At 40.5% G+C, this 22,256-nt stretch overlaps 1 protein-coding gene across 1 annotated transcript; it reads right to left on the bottom strand.

Moving 5' to 3' along the window:
* On the bottom strand, positions 1-22,097 carry si:ch211-218d20.15 (uncharacterized). Its single transcript, XM_060826848.1, has 9 exons — positions 22,023-22,097; positions 17,208-17,326; positions 15,958-16,018; positions 10,689-10,756; positions 10,261-10,363; positions 9,327-9,419; positions 7,540-7,658; positions 6,464-6,609; positions 1-2,450 (listed from the first exon to the last, which is right to left on the bottom strand). Exons 1-6 carry the CDS (start codon positions 22,084-22,086, stop codon positions 9,352-9,354), a joined length of 483 nt encoding a protein of 160 aa, XP_060682831.1. The 5' UTR covers positions 22,087-22,097; the 3' UTR covers positions 1-2,450; positions 6,464-6,609; positions 7,540-7,658; positions 9,327-9,351.
* Between the last annotated feature and the right edge of the window lie 159 nt (positions 22,098-22,256).

Genomic DNA, 22,256 nt, shown 5'->3' with positions numbered 1-22,256 from the left:
GTTGATCTAAAGTCCATCAGTGTAAACCTCCAAAGTGCCCTTTGGGAACATGAGCTTGATCAGGGATGCCAAGATATCTGACTTTCATATTCTCACTAGCCTGGTTTGCATTTCCATCACAAAACAGTATTTTCTTTCTCTCTAAGCAATAATATAAACTGTAACATGCTGAGACTCTTCAATGACAAGAAAGAGATGCCTCAGACAGAGAGCACCCATTAAGGCCCAAGACAGTGAGATATTTTTGAAGTTCAGACAATGCTGTAATGTTAGGGTGACTTGTCAGTCAGATTGTACATGGTCAAGACTGTACAAACAGCAATAAATTAAAGGATCAGATAATCAACTTTACTGACATTGGCTGAGGAATGAATGTAGATTGGGTCAGCAGAGCCCCCACTGAGTCAGGTTGAAATCTGGCATCAATAAATGGTAAGGAAGATACTTAACAGCATACAGGAGAGGAATAAAAAAAATCTATATCCTCGGATGTACAAGCACAACACAACTACGTCGTACAGTCTCAGGATGGGAAAGGCATATTAATGCCAGACATCTGAAGTTTTGCTTCTTTTACACACACAGGTTTACTTACAGCTGGAACATGTTCGAAGAACCAAGAGACTGGAATCATTTAAGGAACAACAAGATGGCATAATAGCAAATAAGTACTCTGGAAAGATTATATCAATTTGGCTGTAGGCATTTCTTCATCAAAACCATTGCTGTGATTAAACTGGAAATAAATGATATTAGGAAGAGGAAGGGAATGTCTTAGTTGGCTAATTACTTACAAATGAACTCCAGATGAAAAAGTATAGCTACATGTGGCTACATGACCATTTGGCTATCATTGTGCTCAATGTATTTTTCCATAATTAAAAAATGAAATTCTTATCAATGAAAACAGATTTTGTTGTTTAGAGATTGAGAGTACGGAAAGTACCCAGTTGCTAAAAGTAAAACAACTAATTGTTCTCCTTTCATATAAAGATTTCAAGAAGGAGTTAGGTATTGCATATGGGGCTAAAAGGATCAAAGGATATGGGGGAAAAGCGGCTATTGAGTTGGTTGATCAGCCATGATTATAATGAATGGTGGAACAGGTTTGAAGGGCTCCTGCTTCTATTTTTCTGTGTGGGTTGCAATAATTATAACAGACAAGATTTGTTTTCTTTCTGATGTTTCATATTACTCTGTTCAATGGCTCAAGTCACAGCACTGTTCAATGTTAAAATCCTACCAAACCATGTCCTACCTTTTATCAGGTCCTGACTTGTATATTCCAAAGGTCAATATCACATTCAAGAGGTAAAACCTAGTTAAAAATAACATGATTTTTCTCCATCTTGTTTTGCAGAGAATATGCCTCCAACCATCATAGTTTGGCCTAGGAAACTGTAGAAGAATGGACAGTGAGTTTAACCATCATCCCACGAAGCCATCAAAACTAGACTAATAACGGAAAGCAGAGGGGGAAAACCAAGAGTATATTTCAAATGAAGGAACATTTGAACACTAAAAACCTATATTAGTTCAGTTATTTTAAAATCAGTTCCTGGTAGGTTTATTTGGTCTACAAATATCTCATTCAAGATTAATTATATTGTGGAACTAGATAATATCTGTATCAGACTTTCCTCCAATGAATTCGATGGTTAAGTGTACTGTGGATCAGCACAGGTAAGTCCCAGGTTTGATCTCCAAATTAGTTCATCTCAGCTGAAGCACCAAAATGGATTCTAAAGGTGATCTGAGTGGCATTGGGCTCAGAGGTGACAGGAGGGAAAGCAAATAGTATCTCTACTTTTAATTACCATCTAGTAATTCCTGTGAACAGAAACAACATAAAATAATTTGCATTAATGTAGCACCTATAGCAGAATAAGATGCTTGGCTGTGGCGTGTGTGTGTGTGTGTGTGTGTGTGTGTTTGGAGGGGTTTGTATGTTGTTTTGAATTGGATCAGCATTATTTGCCCATCCCTGGTTGCCATTGAAATGGTGGTGGCGAGTTGCTCTGTTGAACTGCTGCATTCCATTTGGTGGAGGTAGACACACGTTATTAGAGAGGGAGTTTAATCAAACTCAGCCACCCTGACTTCGCATCCCCTCTTCTCTCTCTCTCTCTCTCTCTCTCTCCCAGTCATACAGACTGGCAACACTCACTCACAAAGAACACATATTTCAGTAAGGTAACAGAGGCACCTAAACTGGTAAAAGCCAGCACATTCAGAAGGAAGAAAGAAGAGAGCCATTTTAAGTTGTGTTTTAAAAAAGTGCACAATTGTCAATTCATTTCAGACTGAAGTTCAGTTTGCTAGCATCCTAAAGTAAGCTTGTGCATTATCTCAGATTCATAACAAAAGACATGGCCAAAGATAGTTCTTCTGTAAGTTCTTCAGGAAGGATAGTCACAGTTGTAATGATACTACGAGTAAGACAGAGTATCCTAAAAGACAAAAACATGAAAGAAAGATTACATGAAAATTAACAAAAAAACATTATCTGAAGATAATTATGAATGATTATTCTCATGTGAGGAGTTCTAAGTTGCATGGCTGCACATGGGCACCACTGCTCCACTGCGCTGTCAGAAAGAAATTTCAAGGGAACATTGTTCATGGGCTGTAACCTTCACCTTCCTCATTATTACATTTCCCTGCAATCTTAGTAGGTAAACAAATTTTGTGATATGGGGTTGAGCTAGAAAAGATCCCAGGTTCATGTTGTACCAGTACCAATTTGTCTCAGCACAGTCAAAGCATACTTTGTATCTTAAATCGGCACTTGGTAAACAATGATAGTGACACTGCTAAAAGGCGAATAGGTAGTGAGTACCCACTGGCCAGGGCTGAAAATGTGTTGCTGGTTAAAGCACAGCAGGTTAGGCAGCATCCAAGGAACAGGAAATTCGACGTTTCGGGCCAGAGCCTTCCTGATGAAGGGCTCTGGCCCGAAACGTCGAATTTCCTGTTCCTTGGATGCTGCCTAACCTGCTGTGCTTTAACCAGCAACACATTTTCAGCTCTGATCTCCAGCATCTGCAGGCCTCACTTTTTACCCACTGGCCAGGCTCAATAATGAATAACCACTTTTGACCAATTACTAGATGTCCACTTGCTACCCCAGCTTACCAATGTCACTTCAGCAAAAACCCAGGCCTCAAAACCTATCTGGCCTCTTCACCCTGAAATGGGTGGGCTAACACCAAATCATACTCACCACAAACTCAATTTTTATTTCAAATTGGAACTTACTAAGAACAGCTAATAGGTAAGATTGTTAGATGTTATAAAGACTTTATCATAATACATTCTGAAATATATCTTGGCTAGGACCATCTTTTCCAATTTGTCTGAAACTACTTTGCCAGATATGGTACATTCTGGTTGATATATTTCATGGTTTTAATTTTCAGCTGGCTGCTAGTCATCCCTGTAGGGATTAGCTCTTTGAAATAGATTCCATGTCAAATGAGAGTAAAAAGACTCAGTGGCTCAGTGGTTAGCATTGCTGCCTTAAAGTGCCAGGGTCCTGGCTTCAATTCCAACTTTGGGTGACTGTCTATGTGGAGTTTGCACATTCTCCCTGTGTCTGTGTGGGTTCCCGCTGAGTACTCTGGTTTCTTCCTACAGGTTAGGTGGAGTGGCCACAGTACATTGCCCATAGTGTCCAGGAATGTGCAGGCTAGGTGGATTAGGCATGGTAAGTGAAGGGGTTATTGGAATAGGGTGGGGTGCCCACAGGGTTGGTACCAAATGGCCTCTTTCCACACTGAAGGATTCTATGACTTGGTATTGATTAGCACCACAGGATTCCCTTAAAAATTTACTCCCACCCCATTAAATACTATCCCATTGAACAAATCATTCCAAATCCAAATTGACCTACCTCTTTATTTTACCACGTGATGTGATTATCGCTGCTAATACCTAATTGCTGTTGAACTGAGTCGCCTGCACGACCATGTCAGAGGACCATAACATCAATTCCAATGATGGCACCTTCCACAGGAGTGCCTCCTCTTTCCTCAATGAAAGATTTCCCTCACTTCCCCCACTGTGATTGACAGGATCCTCAGCCTTGTCTGACATTTCCTGTACTTCTGCCCTCAACCCACCCTTCCAGAACAACAATTTCCACCTCACTAGTCTCTGCCATTTTTGCCACATTCAGCAGTATGCAAATAACATGCTCTCACTTCCCCTCCAATTTCAGCAATCAACAGAAACTATCCCCTCTGTGGCACCATGCTCTTCCATCACTCCTGACAATGCCTCATCATCCCATGCAATTGCCCATATGTGCATCACTATGGACAGGATGAATTTGAAGGGTGGGGTGGGTAGAAGGATGTAGTACCTATGGGGTATATTGAAATGTGAAGGAAGAATAGTGATGGGTAAAAATGAAAGTGATTGGTGGAAAGTTCCTTTTGTAAATGAACGTTTGAACCCAACATCATGATACACTTTTTGTTGACAATATGATAAAGGTTTATAATATATCATCATTTGGGAATTTGACAAAATAATTTTAGCTTCTGTCTGTATAGCTTTCCTTATACAGAGGTCAGAAAATCATTTGGAACAATGAAATACATACATAATTTCTAAGAAAACGTATGACTGAAGTGTGTAGCACGCGACATATGCTGCTAGTTGAACAAGGGTTTATAATGCTGTGTTTTATGCCTTACTGAAAGAAAATGATCATGGATCACTAGTAGTTTGGGTTCAGTTCAGAAGAACAGTTTTCTTTCAGCACAAGGACAGTGTGTTAGTTTTGTAGAAGTCTCCAGATTGGAACAGGTAGTTCTCACAAGTCATCGTGCTGTCAAATCCTAAAAGGAACCCAGGCCACCAGAAGTTTTAGATTTAAGGGGTGAGACTTCACGGAACTATCTGTACTGGTCACTTTTGGGGGGAAAAATTGAATCTGCTTATAATAAAATCTTACAAAATTGTCTTATATAGAATGTTTTAAAAATGTTGTTCTCTTTTAAAGATCATTGGCAGTCTCATGTACATTCAGTGACTAACCACCACAGTTGCCAATCTAGGAAAGTAAACTTAACAGACCCTTCAGTCCAAACATAATCCCAACTAAACCAGTCCGATCTGCCTGCTCCTGGCCCATATCCCTTCAAACCTTTCCTATTCATGTGCTGATCCAACTGTCTTTTAAAACGTTGTAATTGTACCCACATCCACGACTTCCTCAGGAAGTTCATTCTACACACAAACCTCCTTTTGTTTAAAGAATTTGCCTCTCATGTCTTTTTTTAAAAATCCCTCTCCACTCACCTTAAAAATGTGCCCCCTAGTCTTGAATTACCCCACCCTAGGGAAAATACATCTTCCATTAACCCTATCTATACCCCTCACGATTTTATAAACCTCTATAAGGCCACCTATCAACCTCCTAAGATCCAGTGAAGAAAGTCCCAACCTATTGTCCAGTATTACCATCAATTGGAATAATGATACAAAGCAAGTGTGCTTTACTGCGTATTAACAATAATTAAATAAATGTTAACCTCATAAGGTTTGTTAAAAATAATGAATATACAATTCTATGGTGAATAAAAAATTTGCATGTGCTTGTGAACACAGGAAATATTTTCATATACATTAATATCAAAAGGTAGATTTTGAAATGGTTTGATGCCTGTACTAATTGCTTTATTGTTATTCAACAGTTTGATGAAATCAAAGCTGGAGGTTTCCTGTTCTTCATTTATGTTACACTAGTAACTGTACCCCAGCACAGTGTCAACAAAAGAAGGGATGAGCAAGAATCAGAGGATATACTAGGATAAAACAAGGATTTGGGCAGCACAGTGGCTCAGTGGTTAGCACTGCTGCCTCACAACACCAGGAACTTGGGTTCAATCCCAGCCTGAGGTAACTGTTTGTGAGGAGTTTGCACATTCTCCCCATGTCTGCGTGGGTTTCCTCCGCATGCTCCAATTTCCTCCCACAGTCCAAAGGTGGTTGGCTATGCTAAAACTGTCCATTGCGTTCAAAGATGTGTAGGCTAGGTAGATTGTCCGTGGTAAATGTGGGGTTACGGGGATACATTAGGGGGCTACAACTTGGTCTGGGTGGGATGCTGTTTGGAGGGTTGGTGCAGATTGAAGGGCTGAGTGACTTCCTCCTACACTATAGGAGTTCTATGATTTTGTGTGTGTAGTTATGAAACTAGTTTATATTAGTATGATGAGGAATGTTTAATATTTATATAATTGTGTTGAATTCATAAAATGTTGATGTAAATTGCTCGTGCAAAACATCTCTGATAATGATTTGTTTTAAAAATAAGTGAGAGTTTAAAGACCGTGAGAATTTAGTTTACTTAAACAGTTTCATGATTTCCACTGAATAGCATTCTAAAATGTATTATAAATAAACATTCTCTCACCTTCTGCAAAAACCTTCCATTTCTGTCACTCATACTCACCAGTTTACATAATGATACGGTAGCAGAGGCTCTTGCTCAGTCCCCTTGCCAACAGCCAGTCCAGATTTTAAAGCTTTAAAATTGGCTTCAATATCCTTTTTTAAGACGCCCAGACTAACAGACCCACTGAAATAATTCAGAACTTTCTGTAAGGAGAAAATAAAGATATTTTAACATAAAACAGATCTCATTCAATTGCCTGGTGGTGGAACGTGCCATTGGCCATGCAGTATGATGCTGTGCAGAACAGAAGATCTTGAATTGATGTCAGTTCCCTGCTTTTATGGTGTTATGAAAAGGTTTCGGGCACTGCTGGCTTCCAAGGTCTAGCTTGCCAAATATGTAGCAATTTCAAACTAAATTTGTGGGATTCATGAAGGCTGTTTTCTAATGTTGAGTGAGACCAGTAGATTTACACTGGGGTTACACAAAACCAGGAATTAACTGGCATTGATAGATTTTTATTGTGCAAAAGTATCAAGACATATAGAACAAAGGTAGATAAGTGGCGTTGGAGTGTTGATTAATACTGAATGGCTCAAGATGCTACATGGCCTGAGTGTTAAAAAGCTTTGGAGTTACGTTCCTCATTGGTTGGACAAAGCTAAGTGGCACTGTAACAATGTATTGTTGTAAACATCAGTTAGGCACAGACAGCACAGTTTCTTTTAAAAATAAATTTCTCTTAGTTGTGTCAAGGAGCCTTGGTAGTCAACAGGAAGCAGAAAAAGGTGAGGTAATCCAATGAGAGAAAAACAAATCACCACTCAAGTTGCACAGATTGACAAAATCATAGCCCAGCTCCGCTGCACATTTGGTTGATAAATATTGAACACCCAGGACTATGCTTAATCCTTACAACATTACCTTAAGTTTTTGAAGGATTAAGCACACACACACCCAATATATGGCTGGACTCTTGTCAGTCCTGGTCATTTTTACTTCACATGGGAAGGGAATTGAAAAGGAAATAGAACATGTATGATAAAATTGCATGCTAATAGGTCAGAGAGTGGACAAGGTATCACATTCACAATTTTTACAAATGCTCCTAGATTAACCACAAAGGTACTCACATACAAGACTGAAAGCTGATGTGCTATATACTTGTGGCTTCCCAGGTGCTGCAAATCATCCTCCAATTGCTGACTTAAAACCAGGAGTTGATTTAGTTTCCCAATGTGGGAAAAATAGCCTGGATTGAAAGCACAGACAAAACAACTTTAGTCTTCTGCCATTTAACTAGTGCAAGACACTGTGGCTTTCTTCAGGGGAAAGACCTCTATTAGAGAAGGAGAGAAGATCAAGCAGAGCAGGTGAAATCAAAAAAAAAACTTGAACCAATAAACAAAGAATAATCAGCATCTAACAAAACATTTTTAGCAAAGAAAATTTAAAACTTTGAAGAATTTAATCAAGAAATAAAGCCGAAGGATGATTAGAAATACATCGCCAATTGTAAAAAAAAGGACAGTATTTGCATTACTGATTGGATTTGTTCTAACTGCATTTGTCAAAAAGCAATTAATTCCTGTTAAGTGATTGATAATAGTATCCAGAAAGTTACATTTTATAGCAGAAGTACTAACACAAAATTATTCAGTCTATCGTGCCATACAATATAGGGTTAAATAGTATAAAATAAACAGCAAAAAACACACTTCAGTTAAGAATTCACAGCTTCCCTGGATTGGGTGGCTGCTGTCTCCTGCTGAAAGGAATGTGCCCAAACGTAAACTAGGCCTGAGTATCCCCATGCTCAATTTTAAATCTTCCACTGTATAGGTTCCTGCCTCTGGGGCATGCTCAAAGGAACATGTCCAAATAGAAGGGAGCTGAAAAATGTGTTGCTGGAAAAGCGCAGCAGGTCAGGCAGCATCCAAGGAGCAGGAGAATCGACATTTCTTCATTTCTGAAGAAGGGCTTATGCCCGTAACGTCGATTCTCCTGCTCCTTGGATGCTGCCTGACCTGCTGCGCTTTTCCAGCAACACATTTTTCAGCTCTCATGTCCAAATAGAAAACACGCAAGTATGGTTTTCACAAATATGAATTAGTCTTTCACCATTTAATTGAAAAGGATGCTCTAATCTGTTTTTTAGAAATTCATAAATAAAATAGTACACAAAGATACATCAATTTTGTGTGTCTTTATTCAGCAATACGCTAAACATATTTTCATGCTCTTTAAGACCCTGCATGCTATATATTAATCCCTGGATGCAATGTGTGAAGCAGGTCCAGGTCTTTATCACTGTTGTACAATGCACTTTTACATTTTCTTAAAGGCTCAACTATAGACAAGAAACTTCTATTTACCACTCTTGTTTGTCTATTTCCCTGTCACCACACTAAATCAAGACAGTTTGCGGTATGTAAAGTCATGATTCTGGGACTCACAACAAGAATCCAGCTCCATACATCTAGGCATTAGTGAAGACCTATTGAAGATGCAGCAGAATCCAGTACCATTAACTGTCTGAATGCCAGTTCCTTTATGCTAAAGCAAGTTGTCAACAGCAAAAGCTATTAGTGTCCATTGCCATTGGTACAGCTTTTAGATGAAAAGCTTCATAATCAGCTGTTAAAATGAATTAAACAATAATCTAAGATACTGTCTATTGCTTTTCTTTAGGTTGTTTTGTAAGGTACAATACAGCATACAGAGTTTAAAAGTGTTAGCGAGTTTTGAGAAGATTAAAAGTATATTGTGTGAGCAGAGTGCAAATTCATATCTGGTTCCACGTTATAAAATTAATATAAACAATTACTTATTTTAAACAGGGAAAAAGTAGATGAAACTAAAACACGGCAAAGGTTTCTACAAAAAAAATTAGAAAAATAAATTACAGTTATTAACTCACCCGACTGTAAAACCCTCACAGTTCTTCATTTACTGAACAAAAAGCCACTTTTGACGTAAAAGTTACAGAAAACCACAGGGTTCACTTTCAACACTAAACAAAAATCAAAATAAAATGTAAAATCTACAATTCAATAAAATGAAATAACCTTAAATGAAATTAACCAAATTAGTAATTAATTTTTAAAAACTAAGAAATTAAAACCAAAGAAAAATTAGTCAACTTTGCTGCAGAGCATATGTAAAAAAAAAAGCTTTATATTGTGCTTTCCAGCTCCAAACACCTAAATGATTCAGGACCCTTACTTCAAAGACGAGTACAATAGCATGTTTCTCAACAGATCATTCGCCTCAGATATAACATTTTGAAATTGACAGCTTCAGAGCGGAAAGAGTAAATATTTAGGTGTGATGAAATATGGACATATCCACATCAGCATTTTTAAGACTGGAGAAAATATAATACCACATTTGGTATGTTATGTAAATATTCAAAGTGTAACCAAAAAAGCAGAGCAAATAACCACTCTTATTTCTTTCTAACAGGCAAGAAGAACTCGTTTAGAGTTTTTCCACAAATTTTTGACAAATCACGTACATACACACATCTGGATTACTGTACCAATTTTAGAATTGTACTTTTTAAATTTATAATTAATTTCATTTCTTTCTACCAAAGTATATCCCTTATTTTGTTTAGGAATCATCTTCCAAAATCATGATGTCTCAGTGTTGTGTTTTAACTGCTAGGCAGTCCGTGCATCCTTTATTCACTATATAATTGATTTTAATCCAGTTATTGTAACAATACAGTTCTTCTGTGGAATTAAGGAAAAGAAACAGAACCAAAATTGTTAAGAGGAGTACATTGGTACAGATATAACTTATCTGCTGAACATACAGAAATGTATCAGGATGGAGGAAAGCATTCTCACCATCCAAAGGAGGCTGTTCCAGCATGTCAACAGGTCTACCGTGTATTACAAATATTTCAACACGGGGAAACAATGTTGACAATCCTTGAGAATCCAGATAGTCCTGTAAAACAGAGTTAATACTGTATTATGAAAGGTCATAGCAATAATACAGCAATAGCTTCCCTTTAGAGACTATGATATAGAATTCATCTATTAAATTCTTCCCCAAAACAGCATTTTTTAAATATACAAATAGCATCTTCAGAAAAATATCTCTGAAATACTGCACAGACCTTCCCATTAGCATCACCAGTGCACCAGACCCACAGCTTGAAGTGCTTTAATGTAAATGTATTACATTCAGCCAAACAGATGTCTAGACAGGAACAATATTGCATACCATTCTACAATTAAACAAAACTTTTTATAAAGGTAAAGCACATTACCTCCAGCTGTGGAACAGGGTCCGGCAGATGCTCCAAATATTGTTTAATTCTTTCAACATAACGTACACCTGAATGAGAATGAAAGAACAAGTTGAAAAGCAACACAGCATTCCAATATATCATTATTTTTAAACAGCGAGGAGCAGGAACCCAACTCTTCAAAATTAAACATTTTCCCTTTTGGGGCAGGACTGAAGTTCACCTTCCAACTGGTCACGAAGGATTTTACAAGAGAACGATTTGAATGTAAGCAATCTATTTCTCAAGGGATATGCAGCCACAGTAGGAAAGTGTCCCAGATAAACAGCCTTGTGGGGAGACCACAGGATGGGCTGGAAAACTTTGCACTGGTGCAATGAGGTACCTGCCCGCAAATGAGACTGCGACATATTTTTGCAGCTGATTTTGGAATGCATGACGCTGGATAGCACCCAGTTTAGGAGTTGTGAATGCTAAAAATAGCTATTTGAAATGGGGAGTCATGATTGAAAATAATTTTCATTCTTTTCAAAACTGCTTTCAGCTACCAGCTCCACCAATCCTCAAGCAATAAATATCTCATCTTAGACACCTATTTCTTAGTAATAAAAATTTTAACTGTTATGAAGGCAGCAACAAAGTATTAATACATCAAAAGACTATTGGGACCCACATTAGTTACTGACATTTCAGAGGGGTAAAATTCATCTCAAATGATCACTCAAAACAGGTTGTGGCAAAACAAATGCATCATACATCCCATCTAAATAAATCAGTGGAAAAGATAATGTGTAAAATAAACTACTCTTTCCTGTTGCCCATCTTATACAACTGTCCAAGACATTTTTTTTTAAAAAAACCACACTTCCCCCACCACCCCACATTACAGCAGTCAGGTTCCTGACAATACATAACTATGAACTGGAATATCAACTTTCATAAATTTGTTTTACAACTATAGCAAGTTTTTTTTTAAATCAAACGTTTAAATATAAGGTCATTGCAGAACATTATTACATACTGGATCTTTGAGACAGGAGCTCTACTTATTTCAAATCAAATATATTCCTAAACTAAATAAAATGCTTTGTACACAGCCACGTCAAGGTTTTTTTTGCATTGTCAAGTATTTTTATTTTCTATTATTCAGGAACATGGGATTGTTAACCAAAGGATTGTTTGACAGACTGCTGTTATTTTGTCATCAAATGATAATCAAATTAATAAAACCTTTCATAAAATGGTGTACTTTAAATTACAGTAAATGTGAAGGTGCCATACTCCCAGAGGAGCAAGTGCTGTTCTCTCATAGACAGAGACTAATGTGGTGGTTTAACTTGAGGGTCACCACACCTCAGATGAGGGGAGAGGTTGAAAACAAGTGTCCTTAATAAAAACCTGAGCTAGTGGGAATAGAACCCATGCTATTGGTATCACTGTGCATCACAAACCAACCAACAAGCCAGGTGAGCTAACCAATCACCCATACCCCTTTACAAAAAACAAAGGACAAAGCCCAGGAATAAGCATGCACAGACACATTTCGCCCTTCCATACTAAAACTGTCTTCACTTACAGGAGCTGTATCCCTCTATTCCCTTCCTTTTCATGTATTTGTCCAAGTGCTTCTTGAATGCTGCTATTATGTCTGCTTCCACGACTTCCTCTGGCAGCACATTCCAGGCGTTTACCACCCTTTGTGTGGAAAAACCCTGTCCATTCACAAACGTCTTAACCTGTGTTCCCAAGTAATTGATTCCACCATCCTGGGAAAAAGTCTCATACTTTCCACTCTATCCATGCCATTTACAATCTTTATATTTATCAGGTCACCCCTAAACCTTCTGCGTTCCACTGCAAACAAACCAAGTCCATCCCAAGTGCCTGGCTTGCTGTGTTCTTCCAGCCTCCCGCTTGTCTCCTTCCTTTTCTTACTATCTTATCTACCTGCGCTGCCACCTTCAGTGATCTGTGGATTTGCATACCCTGGACCCTCTGTATTTGAATACTCATAAGGATTCTGCCACTCACTATATAATTTCCACCTGTACTTTAACTTACAAACCTAACAAAATCCATTCTTCATCTGAAGCCTCACATATGGCTCCCTAGCAGCAAGCATCTTTTCATTATTCTTTTCATTATTCCTCATAGAATATGGGCGTCACTGGCAAGGGTAGCATTTGTTACCCATCCCGAACTGCCCCTGAAATGAGTGGCTTGCTGGCCATTTCAGAGTACAGTGAAGAGTCAGCTACGTTGCTGCAGATCTGGCGTCACACATGGCAGGTCAGACCAGTTTAGGGTGGCAAATCTTCTCTTCTAAAAAGGAGTTTAGTGAACCAGTTGGGTTTCTACAAAACTTAATGATACCACTCACTTCCAGATTTTTATTCACTGAAATTCCAAAAAAAACATCCATGGAGGAATTGGAAACACTGTCCGCAAAGAATTAATAGATCCTCTAGATTACTAGTCCAGTGGTATTACCATTACACCATTGTCTCCACTCAATTTACTCTCTATCTTGATGCAGCAGGCTGTCAGGATGCAGGATAAGCCTCTCCTGATGTCAACATTCATGTTGGTCCATAGGAGATTCACTTGACAAGGATCAGGAGTAGCAATCTTTCCAACCTATTTCTCCCACTATCAATGATGCTGAGATCAATGGAAATGCACTGATCATCCCTACCCCCAGGTGAGGTTAGTTAACTGAGCGGTCTTCCTTTAATTTCAAAGTTCTTTTTATTTTGTTTCCTTTTACAGGTTGTTCTGTAATGTGCACCCAAAATACAACCCAGCTCATTTACCAACACGACAGAGTTGAAACTAGAAAATGTATAATGCACTGCAGGTTAAACACAAATTACTGTTTACTTTCCTTTATTTTTTCTGGAACATGAATGAATTTATGTCACCTATATCCAAAACAAAATATAGCGAAAAATGTGCACCATCGCTTGTTCATAGTGCCATTCACAAAGTAAACTTCACTTCTGAACTGAGCAAGATGTTCAGCTCCTATACCTGCCCAACTTTGCCCCCTTTAGACTTATGATAATGGGACAAAAAAAATGGGCTGGATACAAATGTAGAGTATACATGTAAAAAGCCCATTGTATACTACTTCCTTACTCTCCCTTTTAATTGAGTTAACAATCTAAAATGAAAGATATAGGTTTATACACAGTCATCCTGCACAGTTGTTGCTACACTTGTAATTCAGCACTGCAATATGCAGTCAACCTTGAGTAAAGCAAGCTCAACAAAATCTCACTGCAATGTAGTGTGATTTTATGTAAGAATTTATCTTTTGAGACTTCTATGAAGGGTTATTAGCACAACTCTAAAATCTTTGCCTAAATTGCAGAATTTAAAATCCTCTCAATTTACGAAGCATCAAAAAAAAACAAACTCTATCTATACCTAACGAAGTAACATTAATCAGTAAATCACAAGATTATAGGGTGAATGTTTCTTCTTTACCACATTAAGCCAGCTGCGTATGGAACCCAGGAGACCAGGCAACCGACAGGAATAAAAAATGTAATGTGGGACACAGAAAAGAGCAGCAACATCATTAAACCTTTTCCTTTTATTTTCCCTCTTTATTTTCACAGCTCCTCTGTCTACCAAGCAACAATTTAATTTCAGATAGGCAACATGGTTTTGTCAAGGGCAGGTCGTGTCTCACAAATCTCATTGAGTTTTTTGAGAAGGCAACCAAGCATTTGGATGAGGATAGGACAGTTGACGTGGTGTACATGGACTTCAGTAAAGCCTTTGATAAGGTTCCACATGGTAGGCTGTTGGAGGAAATGCAGAGGCATGGGACTGAGGGTGATTTAGCAGTTTGGATTAGAAACTGGTTTTCTGAAAGAAGGCAACCAGTGGTGGTTGATGGAAAATATTCAGCCTGGAGTCCAGTTACTAGTGGTGTGCCACAAGGATTTGTTTTGGGACTACCGCTGTTTGTCATTTTTATAAATGACTTAGACGCAGGCACAGGTGGATGGATTAGTAAATTTGCAGATGACACTAGAGTCGGTGGAGTAGTGGGCAGTTTGGAAGAATGTTACTGGTTGCAGGGGGACTTGGATAAACAGCAGAAATAGGCTGAGAAGTGGCAAATGGAATTCAATGCAGCTGAATGTGAGGTGATTCACTTTGGGAAGAATAACAGGAAGGCAGAGTACTGGGTCAATGGTAGGATTCTGGTAGTGTAGATGTGCAGATGGATCTTGGAGTCCATGTGCAGAGGGATCTTGGAGTCCATGTGCATAGATACCTGAAAGTTGCCACCCAGGTTGATAGTGCTGTTAAGAAGGCATACGGTATGTTAGAGGTAAAAATAATGACTGCAGATGCTAGAAACCAGATTCTGGATCAGTGGTGCTAGAAGAGCACAGCAGTTCAGGCAGCATCCAACGAGCTCGTTGGATGCTGCCTGAACTGCTGTACTCTTCCAGCACCACTGATCCAGAATACTGTATGTTAGGTTTCACTGGTAGAGGGACTGAGTTCCGGAGAGGCAATGTCATGCTGCAACAATACAAAACGCTAGTGCGGCCACACTTGGTTTGGAAAGGATGTGGAAGCATTGGAAAAGGTGCAGAGGAGATTTACCACCTGGTCTAGAGGGAAGCTCTTATAAGGAAAGGCCGAGAGACTTGGGTCTGTTCTCATTGAAAAGAAGAAGACTAAGAGGGCATTTGATAGAGGCATACAAGATGATCATAGGATTAGGTAGGGTAGGCAGTGAAAGCTTTTTTCCTAGGATGATGATGTCAACTTGTACGAGGGGGCATTACTACAAATTGAGGGGTGATAGATTTAAGACAGATGTCAGAGGCAGTTTCTTTACTCAGAGAGTGGTAAGGGTGTGGAATGCCCTACCTGCCAACGCAGTTAACACAGCCACATTAGGGAGATTTAAACAATCCTTGGATAAGCAAATGGATGTTGATGGAATAGTGTAGGGGGATGAGCTGAGAATAGTTCATAGGTCGGCGCAACATCGATGGCCGAAGGTCCTGTTTTGCACTGTATTGTTCTATGTTCTACCTTAACCTCTCACTGACTACAAAATATTATCTAATCTTTCTTCCCAGTTTTCTCTACTTGTAGCAGCCTGAGGTTGACTATCTTCTCGAACATCTACTCCAGAAAACTTCCACTGGGATAGATTAAAGACATCTCAATTTGGGAAACAGTGATAACAGAAATAAACATTCACCACAGTACTTTTCATTTCTTAAAGATCAATGTAAACAATTAATGTACCTACCTCTTGTGTGAAAAGACTCTGATTCTACAGGACTTTTATCTTCTCTTAGCTGCTCCTGTAACTAAAATAAAATTTCTATTTGTCGAAAGAATAAAACAATTCCCTCTTAATACAAACTGGAAAAATGTATTAGCCAATAACTCTGTACAGTACCAGCGAACTACAAGTTAAAAAGGTGGGATGAGGATAATAAGGTTTAAAGGTGAGAGAGAAGTTCCATTCAAAGACACATACAATAGCACAGTGCTCAGTGGTTGGCACTGCTGCCTCACAGCCAGGGAACTGGTTCGATTCCAGTCTCAGGCAACTGGAGTTTGCACATTCTCCCTGTGCCTGTTTGGGTTTCCTCCGGGTGCTCCAGTTTCCTCCCACAATCCATGGACATGCTAAATTGCCCATAATGTTCAGGGATGTACAGGTTAGATGAATTAGTCAGGGGTAAATATAGGAAAATAGGCTCGAGGAATGCATCTGGGTGAATTATTCTTCAGAAGGTTGGTGTAGCCTTGTTGGGCCGAAGGGCCTGTTTCCACACTGTAGGGATTCTATGAACTGAAGAGATTCAATGTCAGTACATTTCTGCTGGATATTTAAACAGGAAGGGAATGACTACCATATCTGATCATGCCTTGCTCAATATTTGCACAACACGCTCGTGGATAAAAAAAATGTGCTGTAAATGTGGTCCCAGTTAACAGTAAAGTCACTGTACACTGCGAACCAAACATGGAACAATTAACCCTTATATTGGACACTGGGATACGTTTCACATCACATTTCATAAAATTGTTCCTCCTAACAGGTCACACCACTTGTGAAATAAAAGTAATTTTGACTCGTCTACCTCTGAATTTCACTAAAAATACCCTGTATACGGATATTACATTCAGATCTACCTTACAGGAAACATTTTCATCAGCTACTGACCCTTCAGTAAATTATTATATAATTTCTTGCCTATATCAACAAATAATAAAAGGCACACAGATTGAATTGGAACTGGTTTCTATTGCTTTGTTCAATATTCTAAAAAAAACCACCTACAGAATCCCAAAGTCACCTCTTACAGAATCCCAACCGTCACATTGTAGCAAAATAAAACCTGATTCTTTCTTAAAATGTTGAATCAAGACACAATTAAAAGAACCAAATTCAATTAAAAGAATAAAACAAATCTGTTTTATAGCTAATATAATTATGGACAGTCATTCATCCTCACATATAGCACATTTAACAGACAGATTACATACATGATGCACCTCAGCTCGGATGAGGAGATCAAGCTGAAAACAGAGAGACCAGATCTCTACAGCCACTTGCTCACTGCTCAGTTGAATAGGTTGAAGAGGTTTCTTAATGTTAACATCCACTAGACAAAAGAGACACAAATCACATGCTACATCAGTGTTATGTCAAGTTAACCTGTAAGACACACAAAAAGCAAACTTAACCACTGAATTTTAATATATATAATTTTAATCCTTCACTGAATCTTTTAATCCATATTGCAAATGATTCAGTAACCCAGTGCTAGTAATAAAAAAAACTTTTAAAGATGTTAGCAATATACTATTTGTTTCTGAATTTACTCTAAGTTCAATTGTAGACTTTCCACATTTTGGTCTGAAGGTGTGGGCTCAATCTTTATTGCAGGGACTTGAACACAAAATGCAGACTAAAACCTTGGTCACCACTGGAATAGTATAATGGAAATAAAGCCCAATTTTTAAAATAAGCGCACAATATTCCCCGATTTATCTGATTTTCAGACCTAGGTTGATAGAATGCATGGGCCATGATATTGCGCTGAACAAGTAATTAGACACTAGCCACAAATAAACACTTATACATCATCGGCATATAACACTACTAATTAAAACTAATCACCTTTTTTCCTATCACGTATATACACATACAGACAGAAAAAAAACATAGACAGTGGTGAAATACTGGAAAGACAGGAAAAAAAACATAGACAGTGGTGAAATACTGGAAAGACAGTTCAATAGTTATTGCCAATAAGTTCTGCTGAGTTTATTCTTACAGATCTGAAAGTTTATTCCTCATTTTACTTTTCCAAATGCTTCTATTGATTTACAAGAAACACAGGTGACTGGCTTATTTGTAAAATTTCTGATTTACCATTTATCAATCACAGCTTATAGCAATTTGTTAAAGGAAAGAATAACTGGTTTTGTCCAAGTTTAAAGTGACTGCAGAGAACAGAGAACCAGTTTGGAACCGGTAGAAATTAAAGCTATTCCTTTTAACTTCTTCCCAGCTCCAAGCTGTTCAGTTAACTCACAGCTGTTGACAGGCAAAGGCTTCTGTCATCAATCAACCTCTCTTGCCACCCAATTACATCGGTACACAACTCCTCTGTTCATATTCATCCACAACCATTCAGTTACTTGTTTACAGTTAGTCATGATGTTTGCCATGCGTGTCAAATGACTTACTTTCAAATCATGCAGCCATCCTTTCAAAACATTGGCTTAATAACACCACTTCCTTAATCCAGTGTACAACATTTAAAAGCACAAGTAAAAAGACACAGTCACAAAAACAAGAATTGCAGCATCAGTGATGAGAAATCAATAGCTAACGTTCATGTCCGGTGATCCTTCCACAGTCCTTGCACTTCAGTAGTGAAGAACTGAGGCAGATGCTGCTCTATCAAAGATGTTGTCTTTCAAATAAAAAGCTAATCTAGACCCTGTCTTCTCACTCCACTCGACAAAGAAATTATGTACTTTTTTCCCACCCAGTTAATTGTATGTTAATTATATTATTAAAGGTACAGACGTGGTGGAGGGAAGTGATTAATTAATTACCTTGGGCAAATTTGAAGAGTGACTTACTCTTTAAGGTGGTTTCTGATTTACTACATCATTTGGCTAAAGTTTAATAAATTTACTTAGATTACTTACAGTGTGGAAACAGGCCCTTCGGCCCAACAAGTCCACACCGACCCACCGAAGCGCTCCAACCCAGACCCATTCCCCTACATTTACCTTTGCACCTAACACTACGGGCAATTTAGCATGGCCAATTCACCCAACCTGCACCAACCTGCACTGTGGGAGGAAACCGGAGCAGCCGGAGGAAACCCACGTAGACACGGGAAGAATGTGCAAACTCCACACAGACAGTTGCCTGAGAATTGAACCTGGGTCTCTGGCGCTGTGAGGCAGCAGTGCTAACTACTGTGCCACCGTGCCGCCCACATACTTTTTCAATAATATACTAGCACATCTATCTCTGTGTTTAGCTGTCCATTGGCTTTCCCAACTATTTAGGTTACATGCAGGCATAGATCGAAGGAGGTTAAGTGGGATACAATCAACTGCGGCATAATGATAAGATCCTTTTTACCAATGGAGTGGGATAGGGCATAGGTTAGCTTGAAAGATAACATCCCTGAGAGAGCAGAATGAGAGAGCTGTTGTAACTGTAATGATGTAGGATTACTTTGCATTCACTGGGAACAGCAAGCAGCACCTCTGACAGCATGGCACTCCCTCATTACTGCACTAAAGAAAAGCCTGCTAGGGTGGAAGGTGAGGGACATTGGATGGGGAAGTTATTGGTTTAGGGGAAAAGGAAGCCATGACAGAAGCACTGATTTAGTGGTTTTAGGGGATAAATCTCAGGTGAATTCCTTTCTGTTCTATGAAACACTGGCATCTTAAGAAGGAATTCATTCTTAATTGAGAAGGTAATGAAGAACTAAAGTGACAGACATCAACAGACCCACAGTATATGGCTCTCTCGCTCGCTCTCATAAAATTTGTGAGTACAGCACCACTATAATTCAACAATAATAATTATAGTTCAACATATTAGTCAATTTATTGACACGATTAGTTATTACTGAAAATGTGTTGCTGGAAAAGCGCAGCAGGTCAGGCAGCATCCAAGGAGCAAGAATCGACGTTTCGGGCATGAGCCCTTCTTCAGGAATGAGGAGTGTGCCAAGCAGGCTAAGATAAAAGGTAGGGAGGAATGACTTGGGGGAGGGGCATTGAAAATGCGATAGGTGGAAGGAGGTTAAGGTGAGGGTGATAGGCCGGGGTGGGGGCGCGGGCGGAGAGGTCAGGAAGAAGATTGCAGGTTAGGAAGTGGTGCTGAGGTCGAGGGTTGGGACTGAGACAAGGTGGGGGGAAGGGAAATGAGGAAACTGGAGAAATCTGAGTTCATCCCTTGTGGTTGGAGGGTTCCTAGGCGGAAGATGAGGCGCTCTTCCTCCAGCTGTCGTGTTGCTATGGTCTGGCAGTGGAGGAATCCAAGGACCTGCATGTCCTTGGTGGAATGGAAGGGGGAGTTGAAATGTTGAGCCACAGGGTGGTTGGGTTGGTTGGTCCAGGTGTCCCAGAGATGTTCTCTGAAACGTTCCGCAAGTAGGCGGCCTGTCTCCCCAATATAGAGGAGGCCACATCAGGTGCAGCGGATGCAGTAAATGATGTGTGTGAAGGTGCAGGTGAATTTGTGGTGGATATGGAAGGATCCCTTGGGGCCTTGGAAGGAAGTAAGGTGGGGGGGGGGGGGGGAGGTGGGGGGGTGGGGGGGAGGTGGGGGGGTGGGGGGGGGGGGGAGGTGGGGGGGTGGGGGGGTGGGGGGGTGGGTGCAAGGTTTGCATTTCTTGAGGTTGAAGGGGAAGGTGCCGGGAGTGGAAGTTGAGTTGGTGGGGGGTGTGGATCTGACAAGGGAGTCACAGAGGGAGTGGTCTTTTTGGGACGCTAATAGGGGAGGGGAGGGGAGGGAAATATATCCCTGGTGGTGGGGTCCGTTTGGAGGTGGCGGAAATGATGAAGGATGATATGATGTATATGGAGATGGGTGGGCTGGTAGGTGAGGACCAGTGGGGTTCTGTCCTGCTAGCGATTGGAGGGGCGGGACTCAAGGTCAGAGGAGCGGGAAGTGGAGGAGATGCGGTGGAGAGCATCTTCGATCACGTCTGGGGGGAAATTGCGGTCTTTGAAGGAGGAGGCCATCTGGGTTGTGCAGTCTTGGAACTAGTCCTCCTGGAAGCAGATGCGGCAGAGACGAAGGAATTGGAAATATGGGATGGCGTTTTTACAGGGGACAGGGTGGGAGGAGGTGTAGTCTAGGTAGTTGTGGGAGTCGGTCGGCTTATAGTAAATGTCCGTGTTAATTCGGTCGCCTGAGATAGAAATGGAGAGGTCTAGGAAGGGGAGGGAGGAGTCTGAGACTGTCTAGGTAAATTTGAGGTCGGGGTGGAAGGTGTTAGTAAAGTGGATGAACTGTTCAACCTCCTCGTGGGAGCATGAGGTAGCGCCGATATAGTCATCGACATAGTGGAGGAAAAGGTGGGGGGTAGTGCCAGTGTAGTTGCGGAAGATGGACTGTTCCACATATCCTACGAAGAGGCAGGCATAGCTGTGGCCCATGCGGGTGCCCATGGCTACTCCTTTGGTTTGGAGGAAGTGGGAGGATTGGAAAGAGAAGTTGTTCAGGCTGAGGACCAGTTTAGTCAGTCGAAGGAGGGTGTCAGTGGAAGGGTACTGGTTGGTTCGGCAGAAAAGGAAGAAGTGGAGGGCTTTGAGTCCTTCGTGATGGGGGATGGAGGTGTACAGGGACTGGACGTCCATGGTGAAGATAAGGGCAGGGGAAGCGAAAATCATGGAGGAGGTGGAGGGCGTGGGTGGTGTCCCGAACGTAGGTGGGGAGTTCTTGGACTAAAGGGGACAGGACCGTGTCGAGGTATTGGGAGATGAGTTCGGTGGGGCAGGAGCAGGCTGAGACAATGGGTCGGCCGGGGCAGGCAGGTTTGTGGATTTTGGGCAGGAGGTAGAAACGGGCGGTGCGGGGTTGTGGGACTATGAGGTTGGAGGCGGTGGGTGGGAGATGCCCTGAGGTGATGAGGTCCTGGATGGTCTGGGGGGGGGGTGATGGTTTGGCGGTGGGAGGTGGGGTCGTGACTAGTTATTACACCGAGCATCTCCCGCCTCTGGGTTGCCTTGGGCTAGTGCATGGATGTGACGAGATATAATTCATTTTGCATCTACAAACACCACTGCAAGTATCTACCTGGGCCTCCCTACCTCTGAAGCGCCGCTGGTAAGTGCACGGCTTCCGCAGCGGTTCCGTCCGCCCCACAGCTGCCATTGTCACCAGGACAACCGCAACCCGGACCCGAATCCGTGTGACACCGGGTCACCTTCGGGTCACACTGGAAACCAGCTCCTTATTCGGAAACCAAAATCACATTTCATCGCCACAAAAAATATATATATACCTTTAAGATTAACTACATGGATCGAGTTAAAACTTTTAAA

This window comes from Hemiscyllium ocellatum, chromosome 6 (genome assembly GCF_020745735.1).
Source record: "Hemiscyllium ocellatum isolate sHemOce1 chromosome 6, sHemOce1.pat.X.cur, whole genome shotgun sequence".
In the NCBI taxonomy this organism is placed as follows: domain Eukaryota; kingdom Metazoa; phylum Chordata; class Chondrichthyes; order Orectolobiformes; family Hemiscylliidae; genus Hemiscyllium; species Hemiscyllium ocellatum.
The sequence above is the reverse complement of the archived record's forward strand: the minus strand, read 5'-3'. Positions and strand labels throughout refer to the sequence as shown.